Source organism: Leopardus geoffroyi, chromosome C3 (assembly GCF_018350155.1).
Source record: "Leopardus geoffroyi isolate Oge1 chromosome C3, O.geoffroyi_Oge1_pat1.0, whole genome shotgun sequence".
Taxonomy (NCBI): domain Eukaryota; kingdom Metazoa; phylum Chordata; class Mammalia; order Carnivora; family Felidae; genus Leopardus; species Leopardus geoffroyi.
Window position 1 is genome coordinate 86,796,529 of NC_059338.1, and position 14,576 is coordinate 86,811,104.

The 14,576-nt window shown below is 45.6% G+C and overlaps 1 protein-coding gene across 1 annotated transcript in view; it reads right to left on the minus strand.

The window, feature by feature from the left end:
- FER1L6 (fer-1 like family member 6) overlaps positions 1-14,576 on the minus strand; it is a 155,406-nt gene that overhangs the window by 63,509 nt on the left and 77,321 nt on the right. Inside the window, exons 18-20 of the mRNA XM_045453740.1 lie at positions 14,019-14,171; positions 6,726-6,903; positions 3,017-3,141 (exon numbers count right to left, since the gene is read on the minus strand). Of these exons, the coding sequence (XP_045309696.1) occupies positions 3,017-3,141; positions 6,726-6,903; positions 14,019-14,171 (456 nt within the window). The remainder of the gene's footprint in view (positions 1-3,016; positions 3,142-6,725; positions 6,904-14,018; positions 14,172-14,576) is intronic.

The following is a 14,576-nucleotide window of genomic DNA, read 5'->3' on the forward strand; positions in this document are numbered from 1 at the left end:
AATGTTCCAAAGGTCCCCCAAAAGCTCACCCAAACAAAAGTACATTGTCCCACTTCTCTGCCAAGGTGCCCGTGACTAAGCTCCACCTCTTCAGATCCTCCTTAAGGAGCTCTGCATTGTGGCCATATTTGATGACGTTTGGGAGACTTTGGTAGCAATTAGCTAACACTTTGAAGAAGGAGTGAGAAACTACAGATGTAGCATGGCTCTAGAATCAGATACCTTTAGAATGGAACCCTAGTTTCATCACCTGCCTCTGTCCAACTGGGCAGGCGATTTCACCCCCGTGAACCATAGTTTCCCTCACGTAAATGGTTAGCGCCTACCTTGTAGAGTTGTTATGACCACTGTCTGAGGTAAAGTGTATTAAATGCCTGGCACACAGTAGGTGCTCACTAAGTGCTTGTTCCCCACCCGACTCGACCCCACCACAATATTTATGAATGAGTAAGCAGTTACTGAACACCTGCCACATGCGGTCTTGGTGCACTGGGTACTCATGTCTAACAAGAGACTGTCTGTGTCCTCAGGACTCTGATCGCTTGAAATCTCAGGCTCCACACTCCCCACCCTCTGCCATGTCGTCTCCTGTCCTCTGAGGCTCCTCTCAAGCCACTTAGTCCCTCTCCCCTTCTGGCTCCGAAGCCTTTCTCTTTGGGGAGCTGTCTCCCTTTCCCTTTATACTTTGGTCGCCATGAGATTTCTAAATCCCACATCCTCAGTGACCTCTGGAATAATTGGGTGTCCCTTCTGAAATATTTCAGATCGTTACGTCATTTTAGAGAGGACTGGTTGTGGGACCAGGCCTGCCAAGACTGCTCCCCCTGAGCTCTGTGTGGTCAGTTCAGGCACGGGCTACCGGGTGAACGGTGGAGCTCAGCTAGGACCACAGGGTCAGCTTTCTCCATCACGAAGGGTGCGAGAGCGGGGCATGTCACACACAGGCTCCGAGGCAGCATGGCACTGAAACAGCAGAGGGCATCCAGAGCCCTTACTTACCCAAATGGAAAGCAAAGTGGCTTTGGAACTGGACCAACGTGGGTTTCTATCTTGGCTTTACCACCTTCCACCTATATAGTCCCTAAGCCTTCCCTTCTCGCCTGCAGAATGGGGACACTAATAACACCCACCTTTAGGCTGCCATGAGATGTAGCGAACTATGCATATAAGATGCTTGGCATTATGCCTGGCATGTAGGGAGCTCTTGATAAATGGCAGCTATTATTACTGACAAAAATTAGGTACTTGGTTCAAAAGTATAGAGGCAAAGTCCAGGCCTCAACAGAAGCTGTTTTCCCTTTCACACGATCATTTGATAAATGCCATTTGTTCCTTTGAGATATAAGTCTGAATCAAATAAAGCTACTGTATAGAGAGGCAAAATAGGAAATTAATCACATAGCAGCCCAATGAGCTCACTCAAACCCCCTCCCCATCCAGGGCCCCGAGATCACCAGGGCCTGGAACCCCACAGTTTTGTGGCAGATGGAGGAAGGCCCCAGGGGTCCACCCTTTGAGAATCCTCCTTGCTTCTGGTGGGAAGCCTCAGTGACAATAACAAGGAGTCACATAAAGATTACAAGCAAGGCATTGTCCTAGGTGGTTTACCCTCTGGGAAATAGATACAATGTCATCATCGTGAGAGCTTTGCTTAAGGTCACACAACAAGCAAATGAAAGAGCTTAGACCTGAACCCAAACAATGTGGCTCCAGAGTCTATACTGTCATCACTGACCTATGCACTACCCCTGAAAACACAGAGAAGAGAAAGTAGTCTGGAGCCCTCATGCTTCATGTGTTCTCATGCTCCTTCACTGAGGATGGGGTCACCTTCCTTCTGGGGTCTCTCTCGATTCCCACCCCCACAGAACTAATCCCTCTCCCGTGGCTCTTGGAAGTCTTTCTATAGCCCCATGTTATGGCATATTTCATGGTGCAGCCCCTGAGCCCAGCAAGGACCTGTCACAGAGCAAAAACTCCGCAGCTGATGGAGAAATGGACAAGATGCTCTCAGTCTGCAGGTCACAAATCAAATGCAATCTCCCAGGTTACAGGCCTCACTCTGGAGAGAAATGTCAACCCGTGTAACATTAGCCAATATAACAGCCTCCATTCATCAATCGCTTTATACACTTAACTTTGGGCTTCTTGACAACAGTCCTATTTTAAGACGACAGATGGAGGTTTAGTGAGTAAATGTGGCCAGAGAGTAGATGACCTAGAACATAACCTCAGGTCTCTTTGGGCCCTTGGTGTTTGTCTTAACTCCCAGAGATGAGCAAATCCTTTGTGAACTCTCCTCTCTCAGAACACGGAATCCTCAAAGAACAGAGTCAGTCCTTGGAGAATACGATCTAATGGGAAAAGCATCCAATTGGATGTCCACTGATTAGGAACACTCTCACTTTTCAGCACTCAGTGTATAGGAAAGGGAGAGAGCCCAGAGCAAAGCAGGGTAGACCCACTTCCTTTAATTCTCACACCATCCATTAGGAAGTAGTGTTTTCCAGAGGGAGACACCACATTGCACAATTTGAAAGTGTCCCAAATCCCCCAGCTGGTGAGTAGAAAGAAAACAGTGCAAAGTCTAGGGATTCCTGACTACAAAACTGGAAAACGCTCCTCCCCACCAAGAACCCTCAATAAACGTTGGTTCATAAGCCTCATGCAGCCATGTCTGTGTGCTGTTTTCTCATGTGTTTGTTCCCCCACTGAACTTGGCCTTGTGCCCAGCACTTGGGCAGGTGGGCTAGATGTGCCCTTCTCCTCCTCATCCCTCTTCCCCAGCCCCCTTCCTTCACTACAGGTGCATGCTATCTCGGCTGCAGGACAATGGGTCACACTGGAACAAGAGACCTTCTGCACGGCAATCCTTCCTTGCATGTGTGCTTTGGCGTCTGAAATCAACATACCCAGAGACACAGGTATTTGCAACATGCCCCTGCTGTTTTCTTTGCTGGGCTCTGCTGTGGATCAGCTGTGGGCCATGAGAAGGCAGGCGGGCTTCCCTGGTTACCTTTGTGGTCTGGCAGTGGGAAAGGAATGTGACCTTGGCAAAGGGGTCCGAGAGTCCACTGCTGTCCGCTGCGATGAGGCCCCGGGCTTGATACATGTGCGCTCTCAGCTGAAAGACATGCCGGGCTGTGGACAAATGGAAACAGGCAGGCATCAGTGGGCGCTCCCCAACAGCGAGTACAAACAGGTGTCTGTGCGCCGTGTGCGTCTGTGAGTGTGTCCAGAGGCCAAGACTGGGAGCACCACCCACCTCTAGACTGAAACAGAAGCAGTGAAGAAAGGGGGAGAGGGGGTATCCAAGGGGAACTTTGGAGCCAGGCATTCTCCTTGGCCCCTCACCACATCATGGGTTTTGATCTTCATAAGAGCCCTGTGATTACATAGATAATCATCATAATCATCCCCGTACATGTATAAGGGAAATGGCTCACAAAATACGCTACACACGTTTTCCAGGTTTGCAGAGCTATCAAATGCCAGAGCCTGGATTTCATTTCTGTCAGATTCCAAATTCACCTTCTCTTTCTAAAAGACCACATTTTTTTCTTATGTTTATTATTTATTTTTGAGAGAGAGAGACAGAGTGCAAGCAGGGAAGGGGCGGAAAGACACACACACACACACACACACACACACACACACACACAGAATCCAAAGCAGGTTCCAGGCTCTGAGCTGTCGGCACAGAGCCCAACGCAGGGTTCGAACTCACGGATGGTGAGTTCATGACTTGAGCCAAAGTTGGATGCTTAACTGAGCCACCCGGGCGCCCCTCTAAAAGACCACGTTTTGTGTTTTAGTAATTCTCCTGCTTCCACTGGCCCGCATGTGCATGTGTGTGTAAGAAAGGGGCTGCTCCACTAATAGCTTGTGCTTCCATAAACTCTTGAGTCAACCACTCATCCATTCTTCCATTCAGCCAGCCAATGTCATCTTGAGCGCCTACTGTGTACCAGGTACGGTCTGGTCTAAGGATTGTGAAGTGGCTAAGACAGCCCTTGCCCTCTGCCCTCGGGGAGCTCCAGGAAGAGGGCAGAATATAAGACCAGCATCTACATCCCAGTGACAGGAGGCCAGGAACTAGCGTCCTGTGAGAGATACAGGCAGAGGGCACGGAGGTTAATTAAAGGCAGGAGTGAGCACATCTGGTGACAGGATGGGAGCAGAGAGGGGGCTGCAGGTGAGGGCAGATGAGGGTTCAGTGGGGGCGTCCCAAGTAAGAGTGGACCTGTCATATTCCTGGGTTCATGGGGCTTTGTAAAGCCCCTCTTGTTCTTTATATTCACTTGCTCCTTTTTACCCCCTTACCCACTCCTGTTCCCTGTTTCCCCAAAGGCAATACTATATTGTGTTCAGGATATCAGTGTTTTGCATTGATGTGGGGACTGGGATGCAGGAACTCTTCCATACCAGTTTGACTAGCATTACTTTGTTAAATTAAGGGTGCAGATGCCCCCTCTTCTTCCCTCCCATGCCACTCCTAGGCTTATGTCACACAGGTCTGTACATGGACTCACACGAAGTTACTAACCCTCTCTGTGCCTTTGTTTCCCACCTATAAAATGGGGGTAATAATATTTCTTCAGAGGGTTAATGTAGGAGATCAAAGGACTAGGTGCCTGACACATGGGAATAACTTTAAAACTGGTATAAAGATGCTGGTGTGGCTGTTACTATTGTTCATTGTAATGTGACCTGTGATGGTGGCAGCTGGGGCCACCTGGGTGTCCCTCAGAGCCCCCAGCTGCAGCCACGTAGGCAGTATGCTGCACAACGCTAGGGGGAACCATTTATTTGGTCAAGGTTTTTGTTTTTCGGAAACCTCTTATCAGCTCTGTCCCTTAGACTGATAAAGTCCGTTTCCTCTTCGCTCTCACAATTTGGTGATCCATCTTTTGTGTGGTAGTTCATTTTCTACTTGCGGTTGGTAGAGATGTGTCTGATTGCCCCCACTCGAGGGCCAGATGACCCCTCTCTCATCTCTACATCCCCCACTAATTTTCCCACCATGCCTGCCATATGTAGGTACAAGCTAATTATTGGCTGGATGGATATTTTCTGAAGCACCAAGTGAGTGAAGAAACAAAATTCTCCAGTGGGTTTGGAAGGCAGCCAAAGCCATCAATGTCAGTGCACAGCAGAGAAAGTTTATTAGGTCACTCCATGAAAATAACACACTGCAGAGGATCAGAAAGCTCTTGAAAAAGTCTTTCTTCTCCTTTGAATTGTTAGCAGCTGGGACAGCAATATGTCTGGGTACCTTCGATCTCCAGAGATAGAATCTATAGAAATAAGAAGGTAATTTGATATGAGTGTCTTTCACCCAAAGATAAAACCTCTTTTTTTTTTTTATTTTTAAAGGTTTATTTATTTTTGAGAGAGAGAGAGAGAGAGAGGCAGAGAGGAAGACACAGAATCCAAAGCAGGCTCCAGGCTCTGAGCTGTCAGCACAGAGCCCAACATGGGGCTTGAACTCGTGAACTGCGAGATCATGATCTGAGCTGAAGTCAGATGCTTAACCAGCTAAGCCACCCAGATGCCCAAGATGAGACCTCTTTAAAGACAGGATGGAAAGCAATGGAAATAAAGCAGAGTTTGGAGAAGCTGACTTCGTCATTTACTAGCTGTGGGATCTTGGACAATTCCAAGCATTTCTGATACATCCTTTCTCCCTCTGTAAAATGAAGAAACTGCCCAGGGTTTATGTGACAAGTAAATTCAATATAATTCATAAAGTAGATGGAACAATGCTTGGTACATTGTATGGGCCATGCATTTTCCAAATAGGGCTGAGCTTTCCTCATTCTTATACATTGACACCGGGCACAGAAATCATGAGCTGAACCTCTGGATAAATATCTCCAGAGCCTTCTAACTATGGAACCACTTGGATTCCATTGGCAGTTAAGGTCAACCGACATCAAACGAGTCTTGGGTAACAAAGAAAGCCTGGATTTGTGGACAATTCTCCTGTGTTTCCAACAATGGCTCAATTCAAAACTTAACTTCAATTGAAGTTAAGGCAAAACTGTCATCTATTCTGTCTGAATTCAGCAGCAAAGATCCTGTAAATTGAAGCAATTTGGAAAGAGAAAGCAAATTGCTACTGTAAGACATTAATACTTATAACAAAATCCAAAATGATATGAAAATGTAAACATAATGGCATTCATAGAAACTATCTGCATAGAAGAAAGGATTATATAAAACACGCTGAATTTCTCAAAGTGACCACATCAGGAACCAAGCTGAAGAAACACAAGGGACCCCAATGATGCCAGTTCCCATTGGGTCATTACTGGCATGTGCAAATGCCCACTGTTTACAGGTCAAAACCCTAGTGCCATGTAAAAGGAATTGCACAGGTCATATCAGCATAAGAACTTACTGATGTGTTTTAAAAGGCATCTTCTGCTTCAAATGCAAACTCAGTCCACATGATCTGCCTACCAAGAAACTCAAATTGCAATGCCCTCCATTAGCAGAAAACTATAACTTTTACTCCAGATGTATTTAACGATTTCACTTTATTCTTTTGAGATGGGACAATTGGAAGGTAAGGAAGAAAATTTAGAAACTCTATTTTAAGAGGGAAATGAGTTGATCCTAAAATAATGTGCAAACAGCCCATGCATGCCATCCTTCTCATTGTTTTCTCAGAAGCCCACTGGAGACACCTACTGACCCTCTTTGTCAGGTGGGCATCATACCTGGGTAGAGCAGGCTGGCCGGGGGTTGATGGGTGCCAGCCACTTTGGAGGACATCTCTGCTTCATAGCCTGCTGGCAAGTTGTCCAAAATGGCACCGGAATGTCTGGTGGAGCCCAGCCACAGGTACAGGTCGACCTTCGCTTGCACTGACCAACCAGCCGGCCGTTTTCCAGGAAGCTGGGGAAAGGTTACGAGGAAGACCACTTTGTTAGGAGGAGGCTCACTCTTTGAGAAAAGAGGTCCTGTGGATCTGGGGACACAACCAGGGCAGGTATTCAGAGAGCAGTTCTCAGGACATAATCTTTTTTTTTTTCTTTCAATGTTTATTTATTTGTGAAAAAAGAGAGGGCACAGCTGGGGAGGGCAGAGAGAAGGGGACAGAGGATCCCAAGCAGACTCTACAATGACAGCAGACAGTTGGATGCGGGGTTCAAACTCACAAATTGCGAGATCATGACCTGAGTTGAAGTCAGATGCTTAACCAACTGAGTCACCCAGGCGCCCCGTAATCTCGTATCAAAATGAGACTGATGACCCCAGTTGCCACCATGCACAGTCCCAGAGGAGGATCCAGGTCTAGTGGGCCTGAAGCTAAAACAGACACTTCTGAGCCTTGGATCATTTAAATCTACCAGGAAGGTATGATTATTGCCCCTGTTTGTATATATGAGGAAACTCGGGCTCAGAGAGGTTAACGAAGTTCCCTTAGATCACTCAGCTTTCAAGTGACAGAACCAGGACCAAAACCCAGAGGAGATAATTCCATTCTAGATGCTGGACTCTACCCCCAAAGCTTGCCTCTTCCCACACTGAGCTGAAATATCCTTCCCCCCCCCAAAAAAAAAGAAAGAAATATCCCTTCCCAGAACTTCCAAGCACCTGGAATCCCAACCACAGCATCTACGTCTTTGCTTCGTTCAGAGGGACTCGTGTGCTGCTTCTTCCAGAGGCCAGGCCCCCATGTGCTTGAAGGGACCTACCCGCCCTACCACATCCTTCTTCCTGGCTAACCATCTCTAGTCCCTTCATCCCCCCCTCATGCAGCGTGGTTTCAAATTCCTTTTCCACCCTGCATGCTCCCCTTTGACTGTACTCAGATCTGGATTTATGTTTATGTTTGGTTGCATCTGTGTGTTCACGTGTGTATTCGTGTAGGTGGTTTGAGTCTGTGCAACATACAGATGAATGCGTGTGGGTGAATGTGTTCTCAAGGTGTGGAGGATACAACTCAGTGTAGCGTGGCTTCTTTATTCCTCAGTCACCAGCATTAGGGGGTTCCTTCCCCACTGAAGGGGTTCCAAACCCCAGACTTGGCTGTGTTCAGAACTGCTGCCTAGATCTTCATTCTTAGAGTAGCTACCTCTCCAGATTTTGTTGACTCTTCCAAGGGTCACTTAGCGTTTCTTAGGATTTCCTATCGATATTGTCCACTTTCTTCGGCACCACTTTTTTTCCAGAAGGAATCACAAAATCCTACATGAGAGGCCACAGCGTGCTCTGACAATTTCCAAGGCACCCGTGGAGAGCATCTGAATCCAAAATTGAGCATGGCTGTTTACCTTTCTCTCTCGCTCTGCAGGTCCCTTAAATGGATTTTCAGCAACTCAATTCAGCAACTACCTGAAGGGCCATTAGGCCTCACTAAAGCAGTGGGGTCAGGAAGGCATCAGAATGATCAAGACAACCCCCCCCCTCCCCGGCCTCCCTTCATTGGCTCACAAGGAAACCGACTTGTAGTCCTTTATTCAAATGCAAGGTCAAGGGTAAGAGAGAAACGAAGGGAACAGAAAAGTAGGAGCAGGTGTTTCTATTTTTTTTAGGAGTCAAACATTTTCCTGGGCTTTAGTGGGTACTTCAGGAGCTGGACCAGTAGAGAAAGCATCCCAGGAAGAGGGAAGGCATGAACAAAGACACAGGGGTGGGAACTAACAGTGGTGATACAGGCTAATGTTTAGTGAGTGCTCACTCCGTGCCAGGAAGGGATTTGCTAAAAGTTTTTAGAAAAGAAAGAGCTGGGGCAAAGAATGACACAGACGAGGATGAGGAATTCTGCTCGTTATGTGGATGAGTTCAGATTTTATTCTTTAGGGAGTGGGATGCCATTATTTACTCAGCTTAAAAAAAAAAAAAAAGGTCATTTTGTTGTTGGTAAAGATAACCGCTCTGCAACTCATAATTTTAAAAATTATAAGAAATAATCCTCAACTCATCACTTCTGTAATAACCATAACAATAATAATAGCTAAAATGCATTGAGCATTTGTTCAATAAAACAAATATTTATGAGAGCCTACGGTTATTCTATTGTAATAAAAAGTAATCCCTTTGCCATTTGTAGATATCACTAGGATATTGATTCACAAAGGCAGGGATTTTTATCTGTCAGTTCGCAGTGACGTCCCCAAAAGACTGCTTGGCATTCATGAAGTACTCAATAAATATTTGTCAGCTCATTAATTTATTTTCCTAATAACAATCCTGCTTCACCTATGTTGAGCGCTTACACAGTCCTAGGTCTCTCTCATGTTTCTCCCTGCACGCACCGTGTCTTAGTACTTACATACTGTTAACAAGCCACAGGTTATCATTCATCTTCATGGTGAATGAAGAGTAAATATCTTTATTATGTGTACTTTGAAGATGTAGAAATGGAGGTTCAGAAAGGTTAAGATGAGTGTCTACCATCACAGAGAGAGGCAAGAATGACCCAAGACTCAACCCTGCTCTACCTGGCTCCAGAGCCCATACTCTTAGCCAGGGCTCCTCACACACTGATCTATCTGCGTGAACTGCCTGGGCATCTGGCTAAAATGTAAATTCCGATTCAGTAGGTCTTGTGATTCTGCATTTCTCCCTGATGGTGTTGATCCTGCTGGTCAATGACCACAGTGGTAAGTACTTGAACAAGACTTAACTTCCTACCTGCGTGGCCCCAAGCAGGTCTGATATCCTTTGCTTTACTCTTAAAGTAAAACAACAGCAAAAGCATCATTCATTCCTGCTGCTGTGAAAACAACACGGGTGTGTGAATTCGCGATTAGGACCGATAACTCAGCTAACATCTTGGGAAATGTTACGTAAGGACCACTAATGGACTCCTAGAGTTTGCAGTTTACCCGTCGTTTAAAAAATACACAAACTGAAATTGCTTGCAAGACGTTGCAGGATATCTCGCGTGGGAATCCCAGCTGGAACCCCCGCAACATGACTGAGCATGCTCCTAAGTGCTTTCAGAAAGAGTATCTCCTGTTCAACTGTATGTGCATGTTTAGCCTGGGGTGTCTTCCCCTGGCTCCCTCACTTCTCCAGTTGGCTTTTCTCTCTTGTGTGCTCCTAAAGCCTGACCAACCACTGCAGTGTCTTTCCTTTTGAGAATAGCATGGTAAGGTGGTGGTGGGGGGGGGGGGGGCGGGGAGAGGAAACAAAATAATTAAAGAAAGCAAACGTGCCTTGAAAAACTATGATCACCAATGTATACAAACCGCATGAGACAGAATGCTACAGTCTTAGCCCCTCCCAAGCCCCACCCACCTCCTCCAGAGGTCCTGGTGAATGCCGGCTGGCTTTTAAAAACAGGGGAAGTCTTGGCAAGTCAGAAAATGGAGCAAGAGATGGGAATTCACACAAATTGTGCTGAAGTTGGTCAACCAGTATCAGAAAGAGAGGGTTTGCTTGCTTTGTTGACGTTTGTGTGTGGCAGGACCCAGTCATCACTTTGTGCTGCATCCTAGGGAAAAGTGGATTGAAAGCGGGAGTCCTGAGAAGTGACTGGACTCAGGAGAGACAGGATAAAGATGGAGGCAAGACCAAGGAGGGGCTCTCTGGAGTCCAGCTGGCAGGACTCACATGGAGCCATGATTCCAGGCAAAGAGAAAAGGAAAGTGGAACGTCACCCTCTTGTTGGACTCTGAGCACATCCAGCTCCTCCCACAGGGAGTTTGCTTTTGGACACGGGTGTGCTTTTCCACCCGATGGCCACTACGGGTAAGGTGCGGATGAGACCGAAGTGGGAGAGCTCTGCTCTTTTGGATGGTGGATTGAGCTGAGCTTAGCAAATTTTGTTCCAGTGACTCCACCCTGTCCACTATAGCATTATGAATATATTTAAGTTAGAAAAAAAGAAAGATAGGGCGCCTGGGTGGCTCAGTTAAGCCTCTGACTTTGGCTCAGGTCATGATCTTGTGGTGGGTTCGAGCCCCGTGTCAGGCTCCGTGCTGACAGTTCAGAGCCTGGAGCCTGCTTCAGATTCTGTGTTTCCCTCTCTTTCTCTCTCTCTCTCTGCCCCTCCGCTGCTCGTGCTCTGTCTCTGTCTCTCTCTCTCTCTCAGAAATGAATAAACATTTAAAAAAAAATTTTTTTTAAAGAGAAAGATCATGGAACCAGGAACTATGATTTACTATTACTATTTACTATTTATTTGGCCATGTGACTTAAGATAATGCATTTTAGTTTCCTCTAGATTAACATTCTCTGAACTGGACCCCTAGTAAAAGTAGTTTCCCAACATTTGTAAATAACTATTCTAGATGAATAAGGTTGGCAAGCGTGGGCTGTAAAAGATAAAGATGTTTCCTGACTGCAGAACTTCTGGAAGCCTTCTACCAGCTAATGGGCACCGTGAGACCCCACGAGAGGGTGCACCCGCAACCTCCCAAATGGGTTTGAACATGGAAGTTCACGGAGCTGAGGGCTGTTCCACAGCATAAACTCTGGGGAAACTCTGGCCTAGAGATTTTGGATGTTTGCATTCTATGCTCTGTCTTCCTGCACGTTTAATTCTCAGCTAAGAAACCAGAGTGAGTGGCAGGAGGGTAAACACTTTGCCTCCCTGATGCTGCTCTTTCTTTCTTCAGATTTACCATTTGGGTGAGGAGAAAAGGGCATAAAGAGAGGTGGAGAAAGGGAATGAATAGCAACGGTGACAATCAAATCAGGAATGGAAACAGTTTTGCTGAATCATCTTATCAAGATGTTTCATCAAGTCAGTGCAAGTGAATTCAACATTTAAAAAGCTATCCCCCAAAGTAATCCCAACGGCAGAAAGAAAATAACAGACAAAGACGTCAGCCAGGGCCGCAGGGTGAAGGTTCTGAACTCTCAGTTGTGTCCATCCTCTGGTTTTATTTGACAGTTGTTCTTTGCTCTAATTTTAAATAAATCCGGCATACATCAAAATATTTGGGAGGAAATAACTTTACACTGATTTTCTAGCATTTTCTGAAACAATTTGCTTTTTTTAGGACAAATGTTTCTCGTGACCCCAGAATCCCTTGGACGGAGACAGTTGAAGAGAAGCCCTGACATTTGCGGTAAATAACTAGAGTGAACATTTTTTCTCGGTTACAGTTTCACAGGGATCGGTTTAAAAGTCATGTTATCCACATGACAGAAAGTAACATACATGACGAGCCACAAATACTTCACCAGATATGAAGGGGCATACAATTCCAGAAACATCCTCTAGATGTTGGATGCCCATTTGTTTGAACACCAACACTGATTGAGTGATTACTCTGGATGATACACACTCTGTTCTTCATGGGCAATTATCCACTTAACCCTCAGCATCACCTCCATTTGACGGGTGAGGAATAGGAGACACAGAGATGTTAAGTAACTTGCCCAAAGTCATGCAGCTCGTAAATATTAGCCCCAGAATTCTGTAGTGGGTTAAAAACTGTATTCCCCTAAACTTCAGACGTTGAAGTCCTCACACCCAGTAGCTTAGAATAAGACCTTATTTGGAAATAGGGTCATGGAAGATACAGTTAACACGAACCTAAACTGGAGTGTGATTCTTACAAAAAGGACATCGCCTGAAGACAGACACCCACAGGGAGAGCACAGAGTAGAGACTGGAGTTATGCTCCTACGAGCCAAGAACTGCCAGGAGTTAGAACAGTGTTTTCAGAGGGAGCCTGGCTCCGCCGATACCTTTATCTAAGACTTCCAACCCTCAGAATTGTGAGACAATACGTTTCTGTTGTTTAAGCCGCTTAGTGGTACTTCGTTACAGCCGCCCTGATAAACTAGTACAAATTCCAACCCGGATTCACCTCATTTCAGAGCCTAAGCATTAAGCCATTATCCCCTGCTGCCTCTTCTGTCTGCAACATTTGATAATCACATCTAAGGGAGACTCTAACATTTGGATGGCACTTAGAGGCTACCCAGTGTAGCTGCCCATTGCCATATTTGTATCAAAGGGACTAAGACCAAATATGGACCTCCATATAGGAAACCATTTCCCTGTAACAGCTATCATGTGGCCTGGTTATGTCCTCTGGAAACACACACACACACACGCACGCACACACACTCAATTCATCATCCATGTGGTAGCCCTACAAACACTAAAAATCTCTATCAAGACATCAAATCTTCTCTTCTCAGTTAAACACTGTTATCTCTTCACCGTTCTTCGTACAGCATGGTTAATAAGCCTTCTCCCCCTCCCCCGCGGGCAGTGGAAGATAATGATGTTGTAGCAAGAAATCAGAACTACAATTTCCAGGAAAATCTACTCTAAGTTGGGAAGAGTTAGTCAGTCAAATTATACATTCTTGTCAGTCACTGGTGTGTGTCAAGCCCCTGGACCACTCTTTCTCCATATTTTCTCAAGTCTATTTCTGGGATAGAAATTTATAGTATAGGTAGAATACCCAGGGTCTCCAAGAAAGGTTCCAATTTTGACTGAGAAACAGTAGGATCCATCCAGAGAGTCTACCTATGATTGTCCACTTGTGAGGCCTCAGGGGAGGCATCAGGTGACCCGGTCTTCATGAAGGGTATAGGGAACCTAGATGAAATTTCACAATTGGAAGCCACCAGGAATCCCGAACTGCCAGTTCTGTGAAATACAAACCTTTTCTCTTGTCATTTTCCTTGAAAGTTTTCTTTTTTTAAACATAGATGAACTCATGTGAAGAGATGCCACGGACAAATCACACAAGAGAAAAGGTAGAGAGAAAACTAATAGAAAAATGGTTGGTTTTCCTAGTGACCAAAGAAATAAAAATTAAAGCAACCTTGAGGTACATCTGCTACATTAAAAAAAAAACAACTTTATGTCTGTTGACATGGTAATTGGAAAACTGGGGAATACTCAGCCTCAAGACGGTCTACTAAATCACAGTTCGAATCAAGAGGAGACAAGGTGTTTCAGCTGTCTGTCCTCAGACCTTTGAAAGTTTGGGGGGAAAGTCAGGGACATGGACACACAGGAAGAATGCTGAGAGACTCAGGAAAATCAGAGATTTCCTATCGTTGAGTCAAAAATAGTGCAGACTTACTTTGAGGAAATGAGTTTTGATCTTCCCACAGTGTTTGCCCATCTGCTCACCGACAGGGGAATAGAGCACGTCTTTGGAGGCGATGCGGGCATATGCCACCTTCTTGTTGTTGCTGAGCATCCAGATGAAGACATCGGGGATGGTGTGCTGTGGCTGTGGCAACAGAGGGGAATGGATTTGATGGGTTGGTGCTTAACAAGTACCCTTCCGGAATTCTCCTCCCGGAAATAGTCCCTGTCCGAAAAATACATTCTGTGACTTAAACCATCAAGGCACTTAAACATCTATGCAGTCAAGCAAGTTAAGTGTAGCTTCTTTGAGAAAGCCTTATGTCATGACTTCTAAGTACATACAAACCCCGTATGTCCAACTTGGCTATTGTGCTTTGAGGATACGCAAGTTGGACCCATGATTTGGCATCTTTGGTGACCTACTTTTCTCCATCTATGGAACAAACACCTTCCCCTTTGTTGTTGTTTTTTTGTAATCATGTAATGATTTAGCCTCAAACATTGGTCCCCCTAAGAGCCAGGTAGCTTTCCAGAATATTCAAAAAAA